This window comes from Schizosaccharomyces japonicus (assembly GCF_000149845.2).
Source record: "Schizosaccharomyces japonicus yFS275 unplaced genomic scaffold supercont5.1, whole genome shotgun sequence".
Taxonomy (NCBI): Eukaryota; Fungi; Ascomycota; class Schizosaccharomycetes; order Schizosaccharomycetales; family Schizosaccharomycetaceae; genus Schizosaccharomyces; species Schizosaccharomyces japonicus.
The window spans coordinates 1,461,917-1,479,493 of record NW_011627860.1 but is presented as its reverse complement, the minus strand read 5'-3'; the positions used below and the strand labels follow the sequence as shown (position 1 = coordinate 1,479,493).

The window sequence follows — 17,577 nt, the reverse complement described above, 5'->3', positions numbered from 1 at the left end:
TTTCTTATTCTTTGCAGTTCGTGCACGAAGCTATTTATGAAACTACCAAGTATGCCAACCAAATTTTTGACAAAGAAAGAGTCAATTGAATTATATTGAAGAGTTGGTGAACGTTGTTTACACAACTTCCGATTCTCACAACCTTTTGCTATTTGTATTTAGGTTTTCTTCAAATCTTCTTCAACATTACTTCATCCAAAACATTCATTCATCGTGGAAGCTTCAGCAGTCGTGTTATGAGAAAAACATATGCTTTTTGATGTTTTTATTTCTTGAAAGCGCGTGATACTGTCGCTACTGAATGCAATTTGCTTCTACATTTTGAATTCTTTTTCGTTCTTCATAAACAAATCAACAAACAATATACGGCGATTGGTTCACACTTGTTTACATTACTGAAAACACATGTCTGACGGAGAGTTGACGCTATGAATTGTTTGTTTACATTTGGCTTTCCAGTTTATATAAGTAGCAGTAGTTCACATTCTCTTCCTTAACCTTTTCCTTTCAACATTTAGAGCATTTCTTGTGTTCTTGCTTGAGGCAGAGGTTTGCGATTTTTTTGTTTAGAGCTTTTTGCACATCTATCAAACAGTGAATTGAGTCGAAGACTTAATTATTTGTTTGCAACAGATCCATTGGACTCAAAGCTACTCGTTTTCTTTTGAATCTGTTCTCAAAAACATAAAGCTGTGCGACAAAATATTCCGGCATTTGTCCTTTCTCGTGAACATTTGTAACAAACACTTCAGTCACTGAGGCTTCGGTTTTGGTTTTGAAATCGTATTTGTTGCATCTTGAAAGAAATCCAGCAGTTTCCTTCTCGCTAAATCTAGGACTTTCTGTTTTCAAACAAGCCTGCTCCAGTCACACATTCATTTGGTTCGAGTATGCAATCAGTTTCCGCAACAAAAACCCCTTCTTCTTTTAATACCGAAGAAGCTTCTGCTTACATTCTCAATCTTCTCGATCGGCCATCTATTTTTGAAAAGGGAAAGTATGCTTGGGAACAAGATGATTTCATGGGCTATGACGATCCCCGCAATGAAGAACTGCACAAGACAATAGATGCAAATCTGCCGCCAATCTCTTTCAATAAAGAGACATTCTGTCCCTCAAAGAAACCGGTCGCCTTGAAGGTCATTCTTCCGTTTAGTAGCGCTTGCAAACGGCTTATTCACCGACTATCTCTTCGGTCAAGAACCAAGAAAGCAGAACGCAAAGAGGCATCAGACGGAATTCTTAGTATCCTTCGCAAAAAGCTTTCCCTGCGTTCTCGCAGACACAATCAAAAGGAGAACGGGAGAATCAGCAAAAGGGGAGGCAATGGTGCACTTACCAAGACTGTTAAGAGTCTCGTTGACTCGACTAACCGCGCGTGAACGACGTCGACGTCTCGATTATTTTCATATTCATGTCCGCCTTCATTAGCTAGTAATGAAATGCCCTCAGCGAGAACCATTACCTCGGGTCATGGTCCCGCTCTTCTCTCCCTGCCTTATTTAGTAAATCCACACACACACACATACACCAATCGTTGTTTCAGATGTACTCATATACTGTCATATTTTTTTTTTGTTTTCTATGCTATGCACACGGAAGAGCATGCAGCTAATGAGACTTCGCAAACTCTTCAACATAAGCAACCAAACGCTTCGTTTGCTCCAAAGTAACGGCGTTATACAACGAAGCACGAATGCCACCAACACTTCTATGGCCCTTGAGTTGCATAAGGTGAAGCTTCTCGGCACCACTCAAAAACTCGGCCTCCAAGGATTCGGGCTCGATACGGAAGGTGATGTTCATGCGGCTGCGTGCTTCAGGCTTGACAACAACCTTGAACAAGGGGTATTTCTCCAAAGTTTGGTAGAGAAGCTGGGACTTCTCATTGGACTCGTTCTCCAAGTTCTCCAAACCACCGTGGGCCAACATGTAGTCAAAGCCGAGATTGATGGCGTGCAAGGTAGCAATGGGCAAAGTGTTGTAAAGGGAATGGTTGTCAGCCATAATCTTGTAGTCACCGACAGTGGGACCAACGGGAATGCCAACCTTGTGCAACTCCTTGGGCTCGGGACGCTCAAGAATGGAGTTACGGACAAAGACGATGGTGATACCAGCGGGACCGGCGTTCTTCTGAGCACCAGCAAACACAACATCGTAGTGGGAAAAGTCCATCTTACGAGAAATAAAGTTGGAGGAGGTATCAACCACACGAATAACACCTTCGGGAACGTGCTCCAAAGGACCATTGAACTCGACACCGTGAACGGTCTCGTTGTCACAGTAGTACACGAAGGCAGTCTTGTCTGCAGGAGTGAAGTTCAAGTCCTCCTTACGAGGAAGAGAATCATACTTGCCAGAGACTTGCTTCATGTCAACGGCGATATGGCAAGGGAAACCAAGACGTTCGGCCTCCAAGTAAGCCTTCTTACTCCAGGCACCAGTAACCACGTAATTGGCGACCAAGTCCTTGGCAACCTCGGGACGCTTGGCGGCATGGTGAGCGTAAATGTTGTACAAAACAGCAGCAAACTGCTCAGTGCCACCTCCTTGCATGAAAAGAATAGAGAAGTCGTCAGGGAGCTTGTACAGCTTACGAAGGTTCTCCTCGGCCGACGAAACAATTCCACCGCCCTGTTTGCTACGGTGCGAAATCTCAGCAACACCCATACCCAAGTCCAAGAAGTTTACAAAATCCTTGCCAAACTGCTCGACGACAGGCGTCAGCATGGCTGCGGGTCCGGCAGCAAAGTTAGCAACTTGTTCCCTAGAAGGCATAGTCCGTAATAGAAAATCTGTTTATAGAAGAGAGGAAGGATAAGGCGAAAGGCAGAAACACAGCAGCCTTATAGCGGCCAGGGCCATCCGCAAAAAGATGGCGTTTTTGATGCTGAGTATTCGTGACTTACGGAGATGCAGAGGGGTGACAAAAGTAACGCCGAGGTAACAATCAAGTAGCAATCAGGTTACACAAACACTACACCAAGCATACGAAGAGTAACAAACACTACCACCATATGTGGGGGCCACCCGGCCACGCAAAAAAATAAAATTAATGATGAAAACGAAAACAGAAAACCGAGAACCGAGTCCGAACCGAGAAATGAGCAGATGAAGAAGAGATACCGAGAATAGAGTTTGTGCATGTGTGCGTGTGTGCGTGAAAATGTGCTTGCGTGCGCTCTCGCCTGTCTCAAAATTTTACGCATTAAAACAATAAAATTCGTCGTGCAAGGACAGTCTAATAGCTGTCCTCGACGTATTCAGCATAAAAACTAGTAAAAGTAACTATGACTTTACAGATTGAATAGAAAGAGACAGACGGAAAAACACTACACCAACACAACGGCAGAACCAAGGAAGATTCACTCTACACACATTGGAAGCAGAGGAAAAAGACAACACTTTGTGCTTTCATGGCAGTAGAGGAAAAGGACAACGAACGGTGTTCCGACCACGCAACTGCAGCTGCTTTAACAGCTAAACAACAAACTTGGTGTTCAGAGCAAATCCGGCTGGAACGCTTAGTTGAGGAAGACGGGGACGTTCAAGAGAGTGTGGTGAACGAGTGTCGCATCATTGCCGGTCTTGACATTTCGTTCAAAAAATCCTCAGAGGAGGCTGCTGCAGCCATTGTTTTATGGGATTCACATACCCAAAAAGTTGTATGGAGATCAGCCATCTGGATAGATCGAATGGAGGAACCTTACATCCCTGGATTTCTGTCTTTCCGTGAAGCGAAGTGGTATAGAACGCTGCTCAACAGCATCCCTCAAGACGTTCCGCAACCAGAGGTGATCATCGTGGACGGCAATGGTCGATTACACCCAGTGCGTAAGTGCGTGCAAATGAGACCGGAGCAAGTGAAATAGCCAGGCATAACAATGTGTTCAATATTCAATGCATTCGGTTGCCAACAACAACTTACCAACTCCTGGTCCCGTCATCTTGAAACCGACTAACAAGCAGTGTTTGGCCTCGCTTGTCACATTGGTGTTATGACAAATAAGCCAACTATAGGAGTTGCAAAAAACTATTTTTGTGCTCCGAGTTTGAATGAAGATTTGAAAGCTCACCGAGTCCACATCCAGCAGCATTTGTCCACGATGGGGCCACAACACCCCATGCCATTGAGGGCATTGCCAGAAATCGGGTACGGGGACAAGCCGATTGGGATGGCTGTGTGGACAAGCCCACATGCAACGCGGCCCGTATACGTCAGTATAGGGCATAAAATTTCACTTCCAGCGGCTGTTGCTGTCGTTACATTGTGTAGCGGAATCCATTCGCGCGTTCCTGAACCAGTGCGTTTAGCAGATATATATGCGAAGGAGGTTATCGCCAAAAGAAACTTATAAGTAATTCGTGGTACACATATCAAGAGAAGAGTTGAGTCAAACAAGTGGACAGCACCCGAGTGCATTGCGCATCGAAAATAATAAATGAAGAGAAAGAAGAAATATATTATAGAAATGGTAAGGGTGTCATTCGCTTTCAGTATTTGTCAAGAATATACTCATGTCGAAGCGTTTAACGGAAGCAACCCATCTTATTAAAGAGACACAGCAATAGAAACCATTGTTGGAATTGAAGTTGAGTAGAAGAAGTAAAGGAAAAACAAGTCGAAATAAAAAAAAGAAGAAGAAATAAGAACTATTACCAGATTTGAGAAACCAAGGGAATGCAACAGAAGTTGTAAGAGGAAAGTCGGAGAGCATAACTATGCGTCTGTCATTTGTTGAATAATGACAAATGGATCATGAAAATAAGGCAAGGTGAGGCACAGGAAAAAGCATCACCAATGAAGAGAACTTTATGGGCATGGACAGTTGCACATGGCGTTTGGTGCACTAGGTTCGCGCGGGCTTTCGTTCGTCGGGCTCTCGACGACTTCATCATAACAAGGTGGGCTTGGACCCACACTGTCGAACAGCGGTGGACACTCTTCGTCCCAGCTGACACCGAGCCCTGGTTGTGTTGTGACCACGAGCTTCACCTTCATGCGAAGCAAGCGTGCGTTGGAGTCCACGGGTTGCGAACCAACGACCTCTATCATTACCAATTCCAGCACAAGACAGTGGGAGATGTCGAGCTCGGTGTTTCCGCAGTTTAACCGCAAGTCGCACACGTAGCGTGCGTCGAGTGCGAACGAAAGGGGCAACTCGAACAGTAAACGGTCGTTATCGATTTTCCAGCCGCGTTTGTAGTCGTTGGTGCCGAGAATGCGCGTGTCCTGGTACGTGTGGACTTTGTCGGCATCGTCGTGGCCGTGACACGAGCGGATTGTAGTCTTGATTCGTTCTTCTATGCGCCAGGATATGCGGGAAACAGCCCATGAGGTGGAACTGTTTGGCTCCTTGAAGCCGGTGAGCTGGAATGTGACGGGAATATAGCTGGAAGGATGCACGACATTGGGCGTTTGCAGTGTCACGTTCAGTGACGTTGGCGGAAACAAGCGCTGGAAGGACTTGGGCGTCGAGGGAAGGATTGACCGGCGAATTTCGATGGGGTGTCGCTTCTCCAGCTTCGATGTAGGCGAGAAAATGAAGGTGGCCTTGAAATAGTACTCGACCTTCACCGTACAGCATTCGAACGAGTGTGGCATGTGGCCGGGAATAAGAGCACTGAAAGGCCATGTCGTCTTGCCCTTGGTGAGGGAGGTGCGGGCACTTACGAACTGCCATACTTGGAGCCGCTCGACGTTTTTACAGCAGTGAGGACAGCTGAGGTGCGGCGACCGTTTGTTCGTCTGCTTCTTGATGAGTTCGAGATTGACGACTTCGACGTCCAGCAACGGAACCTTTACGTCGGCCACCAGCAAACCACTGGCTATCGAGCCTGTGGACGTTGCTGGCGGGCCGTACATCACGCACGGTGGTGATTCCATCTGCACATAAGCGTCCATACCAACGGCAGAACTTTGACCCGCAGAAAGTGCTTCCGAAGAGCGTCCGTGACGACGAAGAAGCATTGACATGGTTGCTGACGACTGTTTGCAAGCAACGGTTAATTAAAAGTCGCTGAAATGAGTCGCGACCACAGGCAAGCCCGAGGGAGGGAAAGGCGGCAGTGCTCGGTAGTAAACCAGCTGCAGCAGGAATAGCAGTACCGTGACCAAAGGACAAAGGGTGCACCGAAACCGCGAGGAAAGCGTCCGAACAGCGTCACCGTAAGGGATCTCTGTGCACACACGACGCTCGTACACCAACCGCTGCTCAATTGAAGGGTCGTCCGTGAAAGCCGAGACCGTTCAAGCGTGTGGGAGAGGGCAGAGAACGTCTCCCGAGAGATTACGAATTTTGTAGAAGTAACGTGTTACTTGGGCCAAGAACGCAGCGTTGCGCAGCGCACTGGAGCACGGTGGAAGTGGGGGTGTTTTAGTGGAGGGGCGTGGAGTCAGGGGTGATCGGCGAGAGAGCAGTCAAGGGCTTAGCAAAGGCAGCGAGGGCAGCAGCAGCAGCAGCAGCAGCAGCAATAGTGACAGCAGAACGACGCAAAGGGAGCGAGGGGATATGAGAGGGGGAGAAGGAGTGCGAGTTGTGTTTATAAAGATGAATTCGTTAGACCCTACAGATCGCATCAACAAGGTTTGATAGGGTCTGGTGGGACAGAAAAAGCGAGATGACACGTGGATTAGCGCATCCTGGAGTGATGTGCGGGAAAGGAGAAGAAGACAGGAGGAGAGCAGGGTGTAGAGGACGAGAGGCAATACGTTCTACGAGCAATTGGACTGCAACGCAGCTGCAGTTGCAGTTGCAGTTACAACCACAGAACTACAGTGACAGCTTCAATTGCCGCTTCCACTGCAACTACAACTACAACTACGGTGGACGTTTCTGCTGTGCCTTGCTGTCTCTCGCTTCCATTACTTCCGCATCCGTCTGCTCCACTATTCCCTTCTAAACTACGTCCTGGAGATCCTAACTCTCCAGGCTGAGTTGGACAGGTTCATTTTGGCTTTATCAGCGACCAAGTGTTGTTATATACGGAATCCAGTATTTACGGATTATCGTTGGACCATCGCATCGTTTGTTTTTTTGTCAGTCGCCAATTCGACGATCTCTCGTTCATCAATGTCGCAGTAAAAATTCGTCTAGCAAACTCTAAACCTACAGGTGGACCGTAGTACGGGGCAGAGATCCATAGCCGAACGCAGACGTAAACCCTAAGACTAACCCCAGAACACTAGACCCAAGACAAACCCTAGGATAGTCAGACAAACCTAACTAGTAGACCTAATGCATCCCCCCATCCCTCCATCCCCCATTAAGGTTTTAAGGTTCCTCCGAACGGAACCGGCGTCGCCGAAACTGAAAGGGGCAGGTGGGAGAAGGTCGTGTAGATCTGGCCCGCTCCCCCTCGGGCGGGCCGCCTGTGGAGCAATTTTAAGCCAATTGCATTCGTGCATGCATCTCTTCATTCGACTCTGTCCAATAAGCATTCGCCTATATCGCTTGTCTGGACCACTCCGTGATGGGTCTTCTGAGCGATCATCGCTGCCCTGGCCAATCAGACACCGGTTTTACGAGTTCACGTGCTTCTGGCCCCATCGGCTGTGTTCCGATCGCCTGTGTCGTCACGATGACCAATCATCCCCGGCCTAATATCGCGTAGCTCGCTTCGTGATCCTCGCTTGCTGTTGCGTGCTGTTGCGACAGCTTCGCCATCGCTGCCGAGTCTGACACCGAGTCGCGTTCATGTGAAGAAATTCACGTCATTCTTCCGAATGTCGGAAAATAGAAAAGGCACACACCCTGTACGCTTGTTCCTCGTCCTTCGTCCTGTCTAATTCGCCGATCAACGAAACAGAGTGCAGATCATTGCTTGATCGACACACAATTGACGGCCATCTGATTCCCGCCGATCATCCTTCACTCATTCTTACATACACACTCATACGTTCATACGTCCATACATTCGTACATTCATAGCATGCCTGGGAACAAGCTGCTGAGCCCACAGGGGCTCGACAAAATCGCCATGCTTCTCGTGAGCGTCGATCGCCTCAGTTCGCCTTCGACGAAGCTTTTCTCAAAGGACGTCGTCGTCTTCCTCAACGAATTCCGCTGTGCACTGCGACTGCCCGGCCTGTACAATCTCGTGAACGGGTTCCATTTCCAGCAGAGCAGCTTCTGTCAACTCGTCGTCACCCTAGTGCAAATGGCTTACTATTTGTCCGAAGGCCTCGCCTTTCTTTCAAGCAAGGACGTCATCCAGCTGCCTAAGCGACTGGAAAACTGGCTGTGGCTCGTCTCCTGCCGCTGCTGGCTGATCGGTACACTGATCCATTTCGCTCGCTTGCTCCTCCACTGCACCTCTGTCAGCCCCGTCGACCTGCTGGACGATTTTGTCATCGACTTGACGGCCCTGCCTATGAGCCTCCACTGGTCGCTTCGTCGCGGCTGTGGTCTCTGCACCACTCAGCTTGGAGCGCTAGGGCTCGTTAGTGCAGTGACACATCTCCGGAGGCTCTTGAACGAGTCGTAGTGAGCCCGACAAAAACCCGCCCCACCACTATTGGTCCCCCTCTACGTTGACGACCCCCACTCATCCAACCTGGTCCGCCGCACATCCTCGATACCCCCACGAACCATGTCTTAGAAGTCTCTCTTTTCTGTTCTATTTATTTGCTATGTTTTATTATGTATGAGAAAATATAAATGTACTTGTATAAAATTTATGTTAGAAGGAGGGAAGGGAGGAATGTCTGTGTGTAGTAGAGTGTTCATTGTGACCACTTGGAACTTGCCTATAGTTGTGATCACTTGGAAGTTTGTTATTGATTTTTACTTTCGTATTATTGATATTGATTTTAATTCATTTGTTTATTCTGAATTATGTTACTGCTGCTACTGCAATTGTTGTTGTTGTTGTTATTGTCACTATTATCTATTTGTTTTTACCAATTACAATTACAATTTTATTTTTTTTATTTTAATTTATCTTTACTTTACTTTGCTTCACTTCACTTACTTATTATTCTCCCCCACCTCTCCCTAACCCCGCCACACCCCTCGTTGCACCTCGCTACACCCCATTACGCTACCCCCACACCCCGCTGTGACTGCTACCACGACACACCCAAATCACGCTTCTCGCGCTGCCACCCTCTACCAACCACCACCATGCTTTTGTTCAAGGACGTTATTTCTGGCGATGAGCTTGTCTCCGATGCTTATGACCTGAAGGAGGTCGACGACATTGTCTACGAGGCCGACTGCCAAATGGTGAATGTCAAGCAAGGTGGCGATATCGACATTGGTGCCAACCCCTCTGCTGAGGACGGCGGTGATGATGTCGAGGAGGGTGTCGAGACTGTCAACAACTTGGTCTACTCCTTCCGTCTCAACCAGACTTCCTTCGACAAGAAGTCTTACATGACCTACATCAAGGGCTACATGAAGGCTATCAAGGCTCGTCTCCAGGAGTCCAACCCTGACCGTGTTCCCGTCTTCGAGAAGAACGCTGTCGGTTACATCAAGAAGATCCTCGGCAACTTCAAGGACTACGACTTCTACACTGGTGAGAGCATGGATCCCGATGGAATGGTCGTCCTTCTCAACTACCGTGAGGATGGTGTCACCCCCTACATGACCTTCTTCAAGGACGGTCTTCTCTCTGAGAAGTTCTAAGAAGTATGAGTAGTTGAATGGGATAATTAATTGGGACATTTATGGAGATTGCGAAGCGGTGACATAGGGCTGGAGGAAGCGAATGTGCATAGGTGCATGTATATATGTGTGAGTGTGTGTGTGGGTGGGAGAGTGAGATTATCCTTCGTGTAGCGGGACAGTGTGTGTTCGATACGAGGGGTTTAGTTCCCTGGCCGATCGGCGGTGTTGCAGATCCCCCGCAGTTCTTACGAGTTTCCTTGTTACCCCGCATTTTACCGGCGCACGTGCATTGCGTCATGCATCACTCTTACCTTCCCCAGGCGCGCCAACCATCCTTCCCTCTACCAAACTCAAACCGAACCATGTTTGACGTCTATACTGTCCAAAACAATGCATTGGTATGTTCAACTGCGTGTGTTACCCGGAAATTGTGCTCATCTCTCCTTGTAGTCGGACATTCGGGCATTTATTAAGTCTCGCACCAGTTATGATGTCTTACCTGCTTCGTTTCGCTTGATTGTATTTGACAATTCTCTCTTTGTAAAGGCTAGTTTGAGCCTGCTGGCCGTTAATAGTAAGTGGACGCGTGGGGAACGACTGTCGCACGCTCTTTGGCAGCGGTTCTGGCACGTACTGACAGTTGTGACAGACATAGTGAGTGCTCCCTTGTGGGACAGCGAGCGAAACCGTTTCGCCGGGCTGCTGACAATGGCCGATTTTATCAATGTCATTCAATACTACTACCAAAACGCATCATATCCCGAGGCGCTTGAAGAAATCGACAAATTCCGGCTGTCGGGCCTGCGTGAAATCGAACGCAAGATTGGTGCCATCCCGCCAGAGACCGTGTATGTGCATCCCATGCACAGTCTCATGGAGGCATGCACAACAATGACGAAGACGCGAGCCCGTCGTGTTCCGTTGATTGACACGGACACGGAGAGCGGCAGTGAGATGATTGTGTCGGTACTCACACAGTATCGTATTCTCAAATTTATTTCTATGAACGTAAGGAGCAAAGTGTTGAACGATATAAGAGCGGGACTTGCCAGAGTCTCACTAATTGCTTTTCTTTGCAAGGCTTTCTCTCGTTATTTTCTATTGCGATGCAACTTCAGCATGCGCATTTTTTGTGTGCTCAAAAAACTAACACCTTTTAGTGCAAAGAAACAAGTCTCCTTCGCGTCCCGCTAAGTGAGCTCGGTATCGGCACTTGGGACAATCTCGCTACGGCAACGATGGATACGCCTGTGTACGACATTATTCAGATGCTCGGCACGTACAGCATTAGCGCCGTTCCCATTATTGACATTGATGGTATGTCGCACCTTACCTTATTGACATGCACAAGCCGACACTCGTCACTCACGCGAGCTCAGGTGATGTGGGTGCTTCTTGCGGTTTTTCATGCGTGTCCACTCGTACTAACTACTCGGATTTTGCAGGCAAGCTTCTGAATGTGTTTGAAGCGGTAGATGTCATGCTATTGATTCAGCGCGGCGATTACCACAATCTTGATCTTATGGTGGGAGAGGCACTGCTCAAGCGCCCATCCAATTTTCCAGGTGTGCACACCTGTCGGGAGTCTGACCACCTTGATGGCGTTTTTGACGCCATTAAACATTCGCGGGTTCACCGTCTCGTTGTTGTTGACGAGCATATGCATCTGAAAGGAATGCTCTCGCTTGCCGACATCATGAACTACATTATCGGTGAACAGCCTCCAGCTAACCGGGCCTTATTCAAGAACGAAGACGCCGATTCCGATGAACCCATGCACATTGAGCAAGCTGGACCCCAATAGGTTTGGCGCCTTGTTCTTGATTCACTAATCTTCACAGGGTGATTGCAGCGAGTGTTGTCATATGCTTCACAATGGCTTGCAGCGACTCCAGCCCACTCTCAAGTCATGCTTTACCGCGTCATGTCTCGTGTGTTAACTCTCACGCAGGCGTCTACGAGTATGCCCGATAGACTGCGACCATGTGCGAACGTTAGCGTATCGCATGGACCTTCTTGGGCGCTGGTTTCTGCAGCCGTTTCCCGGTCCACAAACTCTCAATGGAGTATTGGGGACGTAATCTCTTCATCAGCTGCCATTCATATCGTCTTTGTCCGACCCTTATTCTGTTTTTTCGCTCCTTTAAGTTTTTGACTTGGTTATCCCCACCCGATTGCTCTTTTCCCCCGCCTCAATGGCTGCGCCAACCCGATTTTTGGGACTGGCTTTCCTTCGCCCTTCGTGTCTAAAATTTGACTATATTATCTAGCATCATCTGACTCAACGTGTTGGTCGCCTTTCCGGGGTTCAAAGCGCAAACAGTTAAGAATGGAAAAATCGCATTCGCTGCCGTGAGCGGGAGTGTCGCGCAAAAGAGCCAGCGGAATTTGCGTCAATCAATTGTTGGACGCCCACAAGAACGATCCGCCACTACCCCTGCGAACGTTCGCAAACAAACTTATGGAAGTCCCTATTTCTCCAATGGACGATAAAGGCTCGCCGTATTCCACAGCATCTTCGGGGTCGACGACAACGTTTGTCGAAGAATGGACGCCGTCGCATTCAAAAACGTCTTCAGCTTCGAAGCCTGCGGCACGGCCAAAATTAAAGACAGTACGAATTGCAATTGTCGGAACTGGATTGTCAAGTCTGACGACTGCCTACCTATTATCGACGTGTGAAGCAGAAAAATATGGAGTACATTTGGTGGTCGATCTTTTTGAACGAGGCTCTTCCATTGGCATGGATGGCCAAAGTTTGACAGTTGAAGTTGGAGAAACGAAACGGCCGCAACGAATTGATACCCCTTGGCGAACTTTTAATCCTGGTTATTATCCTAATTTGACTGGTCTGTACAGATACCTGGGAATCAACTTTTATCGGAATCGCTTGAGCTTTGGATGGTTTCATTTGGACGAGCTACCTCAAATGTTCCCCCCTATGGAAACTCACGAGTCGCTTTCGACCGTACGAACTTCGTATTGGTCCCCGTTTGCGACCCCGCGCAGTATTTCGCGCACACTAAAACATTGGGTTGTCCAGTTTTCGGGCGACGTTAATTCTGGTCCTTCGCTAACACTCGCGAGTCTCTGGAATGTATATAAGTGGTGTGGCAGTATATTTCGGTTACTGGCTATTTGGTTTGGCTACGTGTTGTTTTTGTGCGTCTGCTCTTACCATGGCCGCCGTGGCCATTACCGTCCGGGTGCTACGCATCCCATTCAAAAAAAAACGGTGCGACAATACGTCGAGTCCGCTTGGTACCTGCCCTCGAGCTTTGTTCGGCTCGTTCTACTTCCCATGCTTATGACCTTGTGCACCTGTTCTAGCGAGCAGTTGCTCGAGCACCCAATCGCTCCTCTCCTTGAGTACAAATGGAAGACGCACAGGGGTACACATATGCTGGTATCTGATGGTGTGCGGCAGGTTGTTCGGCGGCTGATCGAAAAAGTGGACAATGTCTACTGTAATGCTGGCATAACAGCTCTCGAATACGTTCCCGTTAGCGATGGCGTTGACAATTCGCTACGAGTCCGTCTTGTACTCGAGGATGGTCGTTCAATTATTTACGACCATGTTATTCTCGGCGTTTCCCCCAAATCAGCTCTTAATCTAATGATAGCCGCGGAAACTACCGCCGAGCTTCTCCCACATCAAGTGAATTCTCTTAAGCTTGCTTTACAGCGTTCGAATGCCAGTCGTGCCATCGATGCCTTTTCCAAAGCTGCACACAATCGCGTGGTTGTAATGACTCACAAGGACACCACTATCTTTCCAGAGTGTAAGCGTCTACCTCGTGTTGTTGTTGGTTCTACAGATTCGCAACGTACCATGGTGACGCATATTTCGGCGCCCGGTATCTATCAAACAACTATGCTTCTTGAGGAAAATCTTCCGACGCTGGATTCTATTCTATCGATATCCCGCTATGTCCGGTTTGTACTCACCATGCCATGGATGCGTGCGCGTTCCGAGTTTTGCACCGAGACTGGTTGCTGTGGTCCGGTACAGGGACCTAACATTTGGTACGTTGGATGCTGGTGTCACAATGGACTGCCTTTGATGGAGGGCTGTGTAAATAGTGCTAGTGCTTGTTTCCTTCAGTTGACCAAAGTGTTGTCGATACCTGCTTTTATTCCTTGGGAACCTTCTCATGACTTTATGCCTTCTGCCGAGGAACCATTTCATTAGTTAACACAGGGAAGGTGATTGTGTCTATACTTTGTTTTGTTTTTCGCCATTTATTTTCTGTTTCGTTTCCGCTCTTTTTTTATTCTTTCCTTTTGTTTTTCTTTTTTTTTGAACGAGCATCATTGGACATTGGTAAGAGATTTGGATTTAAGGGAATGGTTTCTTAATCTTTGACTATCTTGTATGGCGACAACAGGGTATATGCATCCTGTTAGCGAGTATCGTCTTGCTGACCTTGTTTGGGTCCGTGCATCGCCCGTTACTCTTATTACTATCTTAAATTGCCAACACTAATACCCTTGAAACCTTCCTTTACTGTCATCACCTTGTGTTTTTTTTCTATCCGTCATCTCTTCGCCCTCTTCCCTCCCAATTAATATTGCGCTAGTAAAACACCCAGAGTCATTCTGGTCATTCCTGAAAAATATTCGCAGCACGCGTATTATCTCCATCGTCTGTACGATTGCTATTGGGCGCCATCCACTCCGCTGTATCTATTACTATAACTTCTTATGAAACCGCTCGGTTGAGAGCCTATGGATGCGAGTGCAGGCAAGCAGGTAAAACAACCGTCTCTACAGAACCTTGAAAAAGGGTGAGGTGCGACAGCGTCCTACTTGATAATTACTGTATGTTGGAGACACAGCCTACTCTCACCGGCGCGTCGGTTACTTAGTCGACGAGGCGCCTAACCTCAACTAACAGAGTAGGCAAAGTAGCCGGCATAAGTGCTACGACATGAGTCATTAATTGAATTATAACTAAACTCTTAAAGCGTCTACCCGAGCAATTATGTGGACCGGAGGACCCTTACTTAACAAACCCAAAGTCTGAAAGGAACGTTTTGTGCGAGCTAAGGGAAATAATGCCCTCCAATTGCTACACATCTCCCAAGGACTAGAAAGATGTATGGTAGTCGCCGTGACTAAATTAGATGCCGAAAAGCTTCTTAAGCTCGGCCATCGTGTCCTCGGGGCATGTAACAGAGTGACCGATGGTGCGAGGGTCCTCGTAGATTTCATAATCGTTACCACCCTTGTAAGTCTTGTCACCAAAGAAATGGATGGTGTCGAAACCGTCACCCTCAACATGGCGCAAGCAGTAGGTCTTGTCCCAGCCGGTAGGGAAGACGTCGAAGGAGATTTGACCGCCAATGGAGAAGGTCAAACCATAGTCACCAAACTTCTCGCGAAGAGCCTCGACCATCTTGGGACGGATTTGGTGAATCTTGTCGTACTTCTCGAATTCGTTACGCTCGGTCACACTGGCATTGCGGCCAATGGGGGAGATGTTCACCATACCGTTACGGAACTCAATGAAGGTACCACGCTTGACAGGAATGTCAATGTCAGCAAGGTAACGAAGACAGAAGTTGATCAAGTTCTTGTACTTTTCCTCGCCCAACCATTGAATGAAGGATTGACTGGCGAGTTGCTTGCTGCAACGGTAAGCAGTCAAACCATTCTCAGCAAAAGCATAGTCAAAATGGTCAATTGCTGAACTTGTTAGCAAGAAGAAGTTGTGTAATACATTTTCGGCTGTGCAATGCGAGCGGGTCTGAAATACACACACACACACATATGCACATAAGCAGCCCTTTATCATTATCCTTACCATTCTCTCCGCTGATGGAAAGTTGTTCTTGTTGCTTGGACAAGTCACTTCCGCCGACAAAACCAATAACGGCGACTTGTCTGAGCTTCTGAAGGAGGTCCAACATTTCAGGACTGATGCTCTAAGTCAATGTTAGTTCAAAGAAAAAGAGTTGACGCGTAGGAATATGACAAAAGTTTTGGAAAAGCCGAAAAAGCATTTCCAGAGAACGTCTGGAGACCGGAAAACATGCAAATATGCAAAAACACACGCTGTGCGTCTTGTAACCGCATTTCCGACTCACGTCACAGGTTCCGTATTTTTACATACCTGACGAGCAGGGGTCAAGGTGCCATCAACGTCAAAAAGGACGAGAGTTTTGGGGAACTTCCGTTGCTCAAAAGGAAGGATCGAGGACATTGTGGTGCAGACGGGGGGAGTGGTAGAGGGATGGAGAGAGAGGCTCGGACGTTACGCTTTCCTGGTGGTGACTTTATACCAACCGTCACTCAAATAAGCTCACAAGTAAACAAACGTGACGCGAAAATGGCGGTGTGCCGACGCTAGCGTCAGCTATGCGACAGCGCCGTCGGGCGCTGTGGGCGTGCAACGAATGTCGTGAACGGGCGGTGCAGGCGCAAGAGCAATGCGAAAACATTGTGAAGGAATTGCATGAAACAGGCGCGTTCCCGCTCGGAAAAACTGGCAAGTCGCTCGCGCACGCGAGTGACCTTCCGTTAACGACTCGCGTCAACGCGTCAAGCACTTCTCCTCATTAAGTCTCCTTAATTATCGTTAACTGAAATATGAGGGCGTGGTAAGTCTCGTAGAAACGGTTTACAGAGTCACACCGAATATGTCATAAACACGTTACACTTCGTTACCGTTCGTTACAAATCGCTAACGTGCACTAAATAACGCTAAATTGCACTATTCTCTTCTAAGCGCTCGCTCCAGTTCGTTCTATTTCATTCCATTCTCTTCCATCTCGCTAAATCGTTTCAACACGCACCATAAATCTCGCTACGCCTCACTCGCTCTCACTAAATCAAGCTATCTTTTCAGCCCTCCCAGCTGAACCTGCCAACTCCCAACCTCACTGCTTCCTCCACCCCATCCCAGTTCAGGTGCTAGTTTAATTGAAAATGTCTACAGACCTTTGGTACGAACGTTAAGATCTCCTCAACTGTTTTCTAACTGCTTTAGTCCTGTGTATGCGCGAATTTAAGCTGAAGAGTTTGCTCTAACATACAGTTACGCGCCCTTTTTCGGTGTTATGGGCTGTACGGCAGCCATCGTCTTTGCCAGTTTCGGTGCTGCTTACGGTACTGCCAAGGCTGGCGTTGGTATCAGTGCAATGGGTGTTTTGCGTCCTGATCTGATTGTGTAAGTAGAAATGAACAGCGATGAGGGAATTCATCTTTCGAGCCTTTTCTCTCTGGCTTCCACGCTCTCCTGGCACTAACACGATGACCTTAGTAAAAACACTATTCCCGTCGTTATGGCTGGTATTATTGCCATTTACGGTTTGGTCGTCTCGGTGCTGATTTCCGGTGGCCTGAAGCAAATCCAATCTCTCTACACTGGTTTCATCCAACTTGGTGCCGGTCTCTCTGTTGGTTTGGCCGGTCTGGCTGCCGGTTTCGCCATTTGGTATCGTCGGTGACGCTGGGGTGTCCGTGGTACCGCCCAACAGCCTCGTCTCTTCGTTGCCATGATTCTTATTCTTATTTTCGCTGAAGTTTTGGGTCTTTATGGTTTGATTGTTGCTCTTCTGCTCAATACTCGGGCTAGCGACAACGTTACGGTATGACAACTAAAAAGGGAGTGAAACGGGATGGAAGTTGAAGACATGGCAGTTTGGTCTGTCTTGGATAGTCTTGCTTTCACTCCTCTTACCTCTTTCTAGGCGTTCACTTGTACTAATCCTTCTCTAGTGTATCTAAGTACAAACTCCCCCTTTCAAGAAGTATACATACACTCTCTCTCTTGGATAAACTACAACAACCTGCGTTGCTTCGACGCCCGTAATGCAATCATTTCGATGCAGACTAGGACTTTGATTAATACTCCCTCGCCGATGGCAGATGTTGCAGGCTCTGCAGTAGGTGCTATTTCTTTGGTCCATAACCGTTCTTAATACAGTACATTTCTTTTGACACGAAAGGTCGGTGAGGA

The 17,577-nt window shown here is 47.8% G+C and overlaps 11 protein-coding genes across 11 annotated transcripts; 8 read left to right on the top strand and 3 right to left on the bottom strand.

Annotated features, from left to right (window-relative positions):
- The first annotated feature begins 27 nt into the window (after positions 1 to 27).
- SJAG_02792 (hypothetical protein) lies at positions 28 to 1,506 on the top strand. Its single transcript, XM_002173946.2, has one exon. The coding sequence runs from the start codon at positions 891 to 893 to the stop codon at positions 1,380 to 1,382; it is 492 nt and encodes a 163-aa protein (XP_002173982.1). The 5' UTR covers positions 28 to 890; the 3' UTR covers positions 1,383 to 1,506.
- A 10-nt stretch (positions 1,507 to 1,516) lies between these two features.
- On the bottom strand, positions 1,517 to 2,935 carry SJAG_02791 (phosphoserine aminotransferase). The gene has a single exon (XM_002173945.2). The coding sequence runs from the start codon at positions 2,776 to 2,778 to the stop codon at positions 1,612 to 1,614; it is 1,167 nt and encodes a 388-aa protein (XP_002173981.1). The 5' UTR covers positions 2,779 to 2,935; the 3' UTR covers positions 1,517 to 1,611.
- Positions 2,883 to 6,550, bottom strand: SJAG_02789 (endocytosis regulator). Its single transcript, XM_002173943.2, has one exon. It carries the CDS (start codon positions 5,975 to 5,977, stop codon positions 4,814 to 4,816), a length of 1,164 nt encoding a protein of 387 aa, XP_002173979.1. The 5' UTR covers positions 5,978 to 6,550; the 3' UTR covers positions 2,883 to 4,813.
- Positions 3,066 to 6,325, top strand: SJAG_02790 (DNA repair endonuclease). The gene is made up of 2 exons (XM_002173944.2): positions 3,066 to 3,834; positions 3,970 to 6,325. Exons 1-2 carry the CDS (start codon positions 3,417 to 3,419, stop codon positions 4,356 to 4,358), a joined length of 807 nt encoding a protein of 268 aa, XP_002173980.1. The 5' UTR covers positions 3,066 to 3,416; the 3' UTR covers positions 4,359 to 6,325.
- Positions 6,450 to 7,266, top strand: SJAG_06013 (hypothetical protein). Its single transcript, XM_011050682.1, has one exon. It carries the CDS (start codon positions 6,622 to 6,624, stop codon positions 6,901 to 6,903), a length of 282 nt encoding a protein of 93 aa, XP_011048984.1. The 5' UTR covers positions 6,450 to 6,621; the 3' UTR covers positions 6,904 to 7,266.
- Positions 7,267 to 7,731: 465 nt separating this feature from the next.
- On the top strand, positions 7,732 to 8,692 carry SJAG_02788 (fungal protein). The gene has a single exon (XM_002173942.2). It carries the CDS (start codon positions 7,933 to 7,935, stop codon positions 8,485 to 8,487), a length of 555 nt encoding a protein of 184 aa, XP_002173978.1. The 5' UTR covers positions 7,732 to 7,932; the 3' UTR covers positions 8,488 to 8,692.
- Positions 8,693 to 8,992: 300 nt separating this feature from the next.
- On the top strand, positions 8,993 to 9,744 carry SJAG_02786 (translationally controlled tumor protein). Its single transcript, XM_002173941.2, has one exon. It carries the CDS (start codon positions 9,126 to 9,128, stop codon positions 9,630 to 9,632), a length of 507 nt encoding a protein of 168 aa, XP_002173977.1. The 5' UTR covers positions 8,993 to 9,125; the 3' UTR covers positions 9,633 to 9,744.
- A 204-nt stretch (positions 9,745 to 9,948) lies between these two features.
- On the top strand, positions 9,949 to 11,418 carry SJAG_02785 (protein kinase activator; the record flags this gene model as incomplete). The annotated part of the gene is made up of 5 exons (XM_002173940.2): positions 9,949 to 10,012; positions 10,065 to 10,188; positions 10,264 to 10,622; positions 10,775 to 10,931; positions 11,060 to 11,418. The coding sequence occupies exons 1-5, from the start codon at positions 9,977 to 9,979 to the stop codon at positions 11,416 to 11,418; spliced, it is 1,035 nt and encodes a 344-aa protein (XP_002173976.2). The 5' UTR covers positions 9,949 to 9,976.
- A 657-nt stretch (positions 11,419 to 12,075) lies between these two features.
- Positions 12,076 to 13,806, top strand: SJAG_02784 (hypothetical protein; the record flags this gene model as incomplete). The annotated part of the gene is made up of 1 exon (XM_002173939.1): positions 12,076 to 13,806. One exon carries the CDS (start codon positions 12,076 to 12,078, stop codon positions 13,804 to 13,806), a length of 1,731 nt encoding a protein of 576 aa, XP_002173975.1.
- Positions 13,807 to 14,513: 707 nt separating this feature from the next.
- On the bottom strand, positions 14,514 to 16,095 carry SJAG_02783 (phosphomannomutase Pmm1). Its single transcript, XM_002173938.2, has 3 exons — positions 15,730 to 16,095; positions 15,421 to 15,541; positions 14,514 to 15,302 (listed from the first exon to the last, which is right to left on the bottom strand). The coding sequence occupies exons 1-3, from the start codon at positions 15,817 to 15,819 to the stop codon at positions 14,737 to 14,739; spliced, it is 777 nt and encodes a 258-aa protein (XP_002173974.1). The 5' UTR covers positions 15,820 to 16,095; the 3' UTR covers positions 14,514 to 14,736.
- A 335-nt stretch (positions 16,096 to 16,430) lies between these two features.
- SJAG_02782 (V-type ATPase V0 subunit C) lies at positions 16,431 to 17,565 on the top strand. The gene is made up of 5 exons (XM_002173937.2): positions 16,431 to 16,561; positions 16,606 to 16,611; positions 16,654 to 16,785; positions 16,879 to 17,206; positions 17,337 to 17,565. The coding sequence occupies exons 1-4, from the start codon at positions 16,545 to 16,547 to the stop codon at positions 17,063 to 17,065; spliced, it is 342 nt and encodes a 113-aa protein (XP_002173973.2). The 5' UTR covers positions 16,431 to 16,544; the 3' UTR covers positions 17,066 to 17,206; positions 17,337 to 17,565.
- The last annotated feature ends 12 nt before the right edge of the window (positions 17,566 to 17,577 follow it).

Bases quoted from the DNA above. Each gene is read 5' to 3' on its own strand.
- SJAG_02792 (XM_002173946.2), top strand. From the start codon at position 891: ATGCAATCAGTTTCCGCAACAAAAACCCCTTCTTCTTTTAATACCGAA.
- SJAG_02791 (XM_002173945.2), bottom strand. From the start codon at position 2,778: ATGCCTTCTAGGGAACAAGTTGCTAACTTTGCTGCCGGACCCGCAGCC.
- SJAG_02790 (XM_002173944.2), top strand. From the start codon at position 3,417: ATGGCAGTAGAGGAAAAGGACAACGAACGGTGTTCCGACCACGCAACT. The intron at 3,835-3,969 runs GTAAGTGCGTGC...ACTAACAAGCAG, and splicing joins TGGTCGATTACACCCAGTGC to TGTTTGGCCTCGCTTGTCAC.
- SJAG_02789 (XM_002173943.2), bottom strand. From the start codon at position 5,977: ATGTCAATGCTTCTTCGTCGTCACGGACGCTCTTCGGAAGCACTTTCT.
- SJAG_06013 (XM_011050682.1), top strand. From the start codon at position 6,622: ATGACACGTGGATTAGCGCATCCTGGAGTGATGTGCGGGAAAGGAGAA.
- SJAG_02788 (XM_002173942.2), top strand. From the start codon at position 7,933: ATGCCTGGGAACAAGCTGCTGAGCCCACAGGGGCTCGACAAAATCGCC.
- SJAG_02786 (XM_002173941.2), top strand. From the start codon at position 9,126: ATGCTTTTGTTCAAGGACGTTATTTCTGGCGATGAGCTTGTCTCCGAT.
- SJAG_02783 (XM_002173938.2), bottom strand. From the start codon at position 15,819: ATGTCCTCGATCCTTCCTTTTGAGCAACGGAAGTTCCCCAAAACTCTC. The intron at 15,542-15,729 runs GTATGTAAAAAT...ACATTGACTTAG, and splicing joins CCTTGACCCCTGCTCGTCAG to AGCATCAGTCCTGAAATGTT. The intron at 15,303-15,420 runs GTAAGGATAATG...TAACAAGTTCAG, and splicing joins TTCCATCAGCGGAGAGAATG to CAATTGACCATTTTGACTAT.
- SJAG_02782 (XM_002173937.2), top strand. The intron at 16,786-16,878 runs GTAAGTAGAAAT...CGATGACCTTAG, and splicing joins TTGCGTCCTGATCTGATTGT to TAAAAACACTATTCCCGTCG.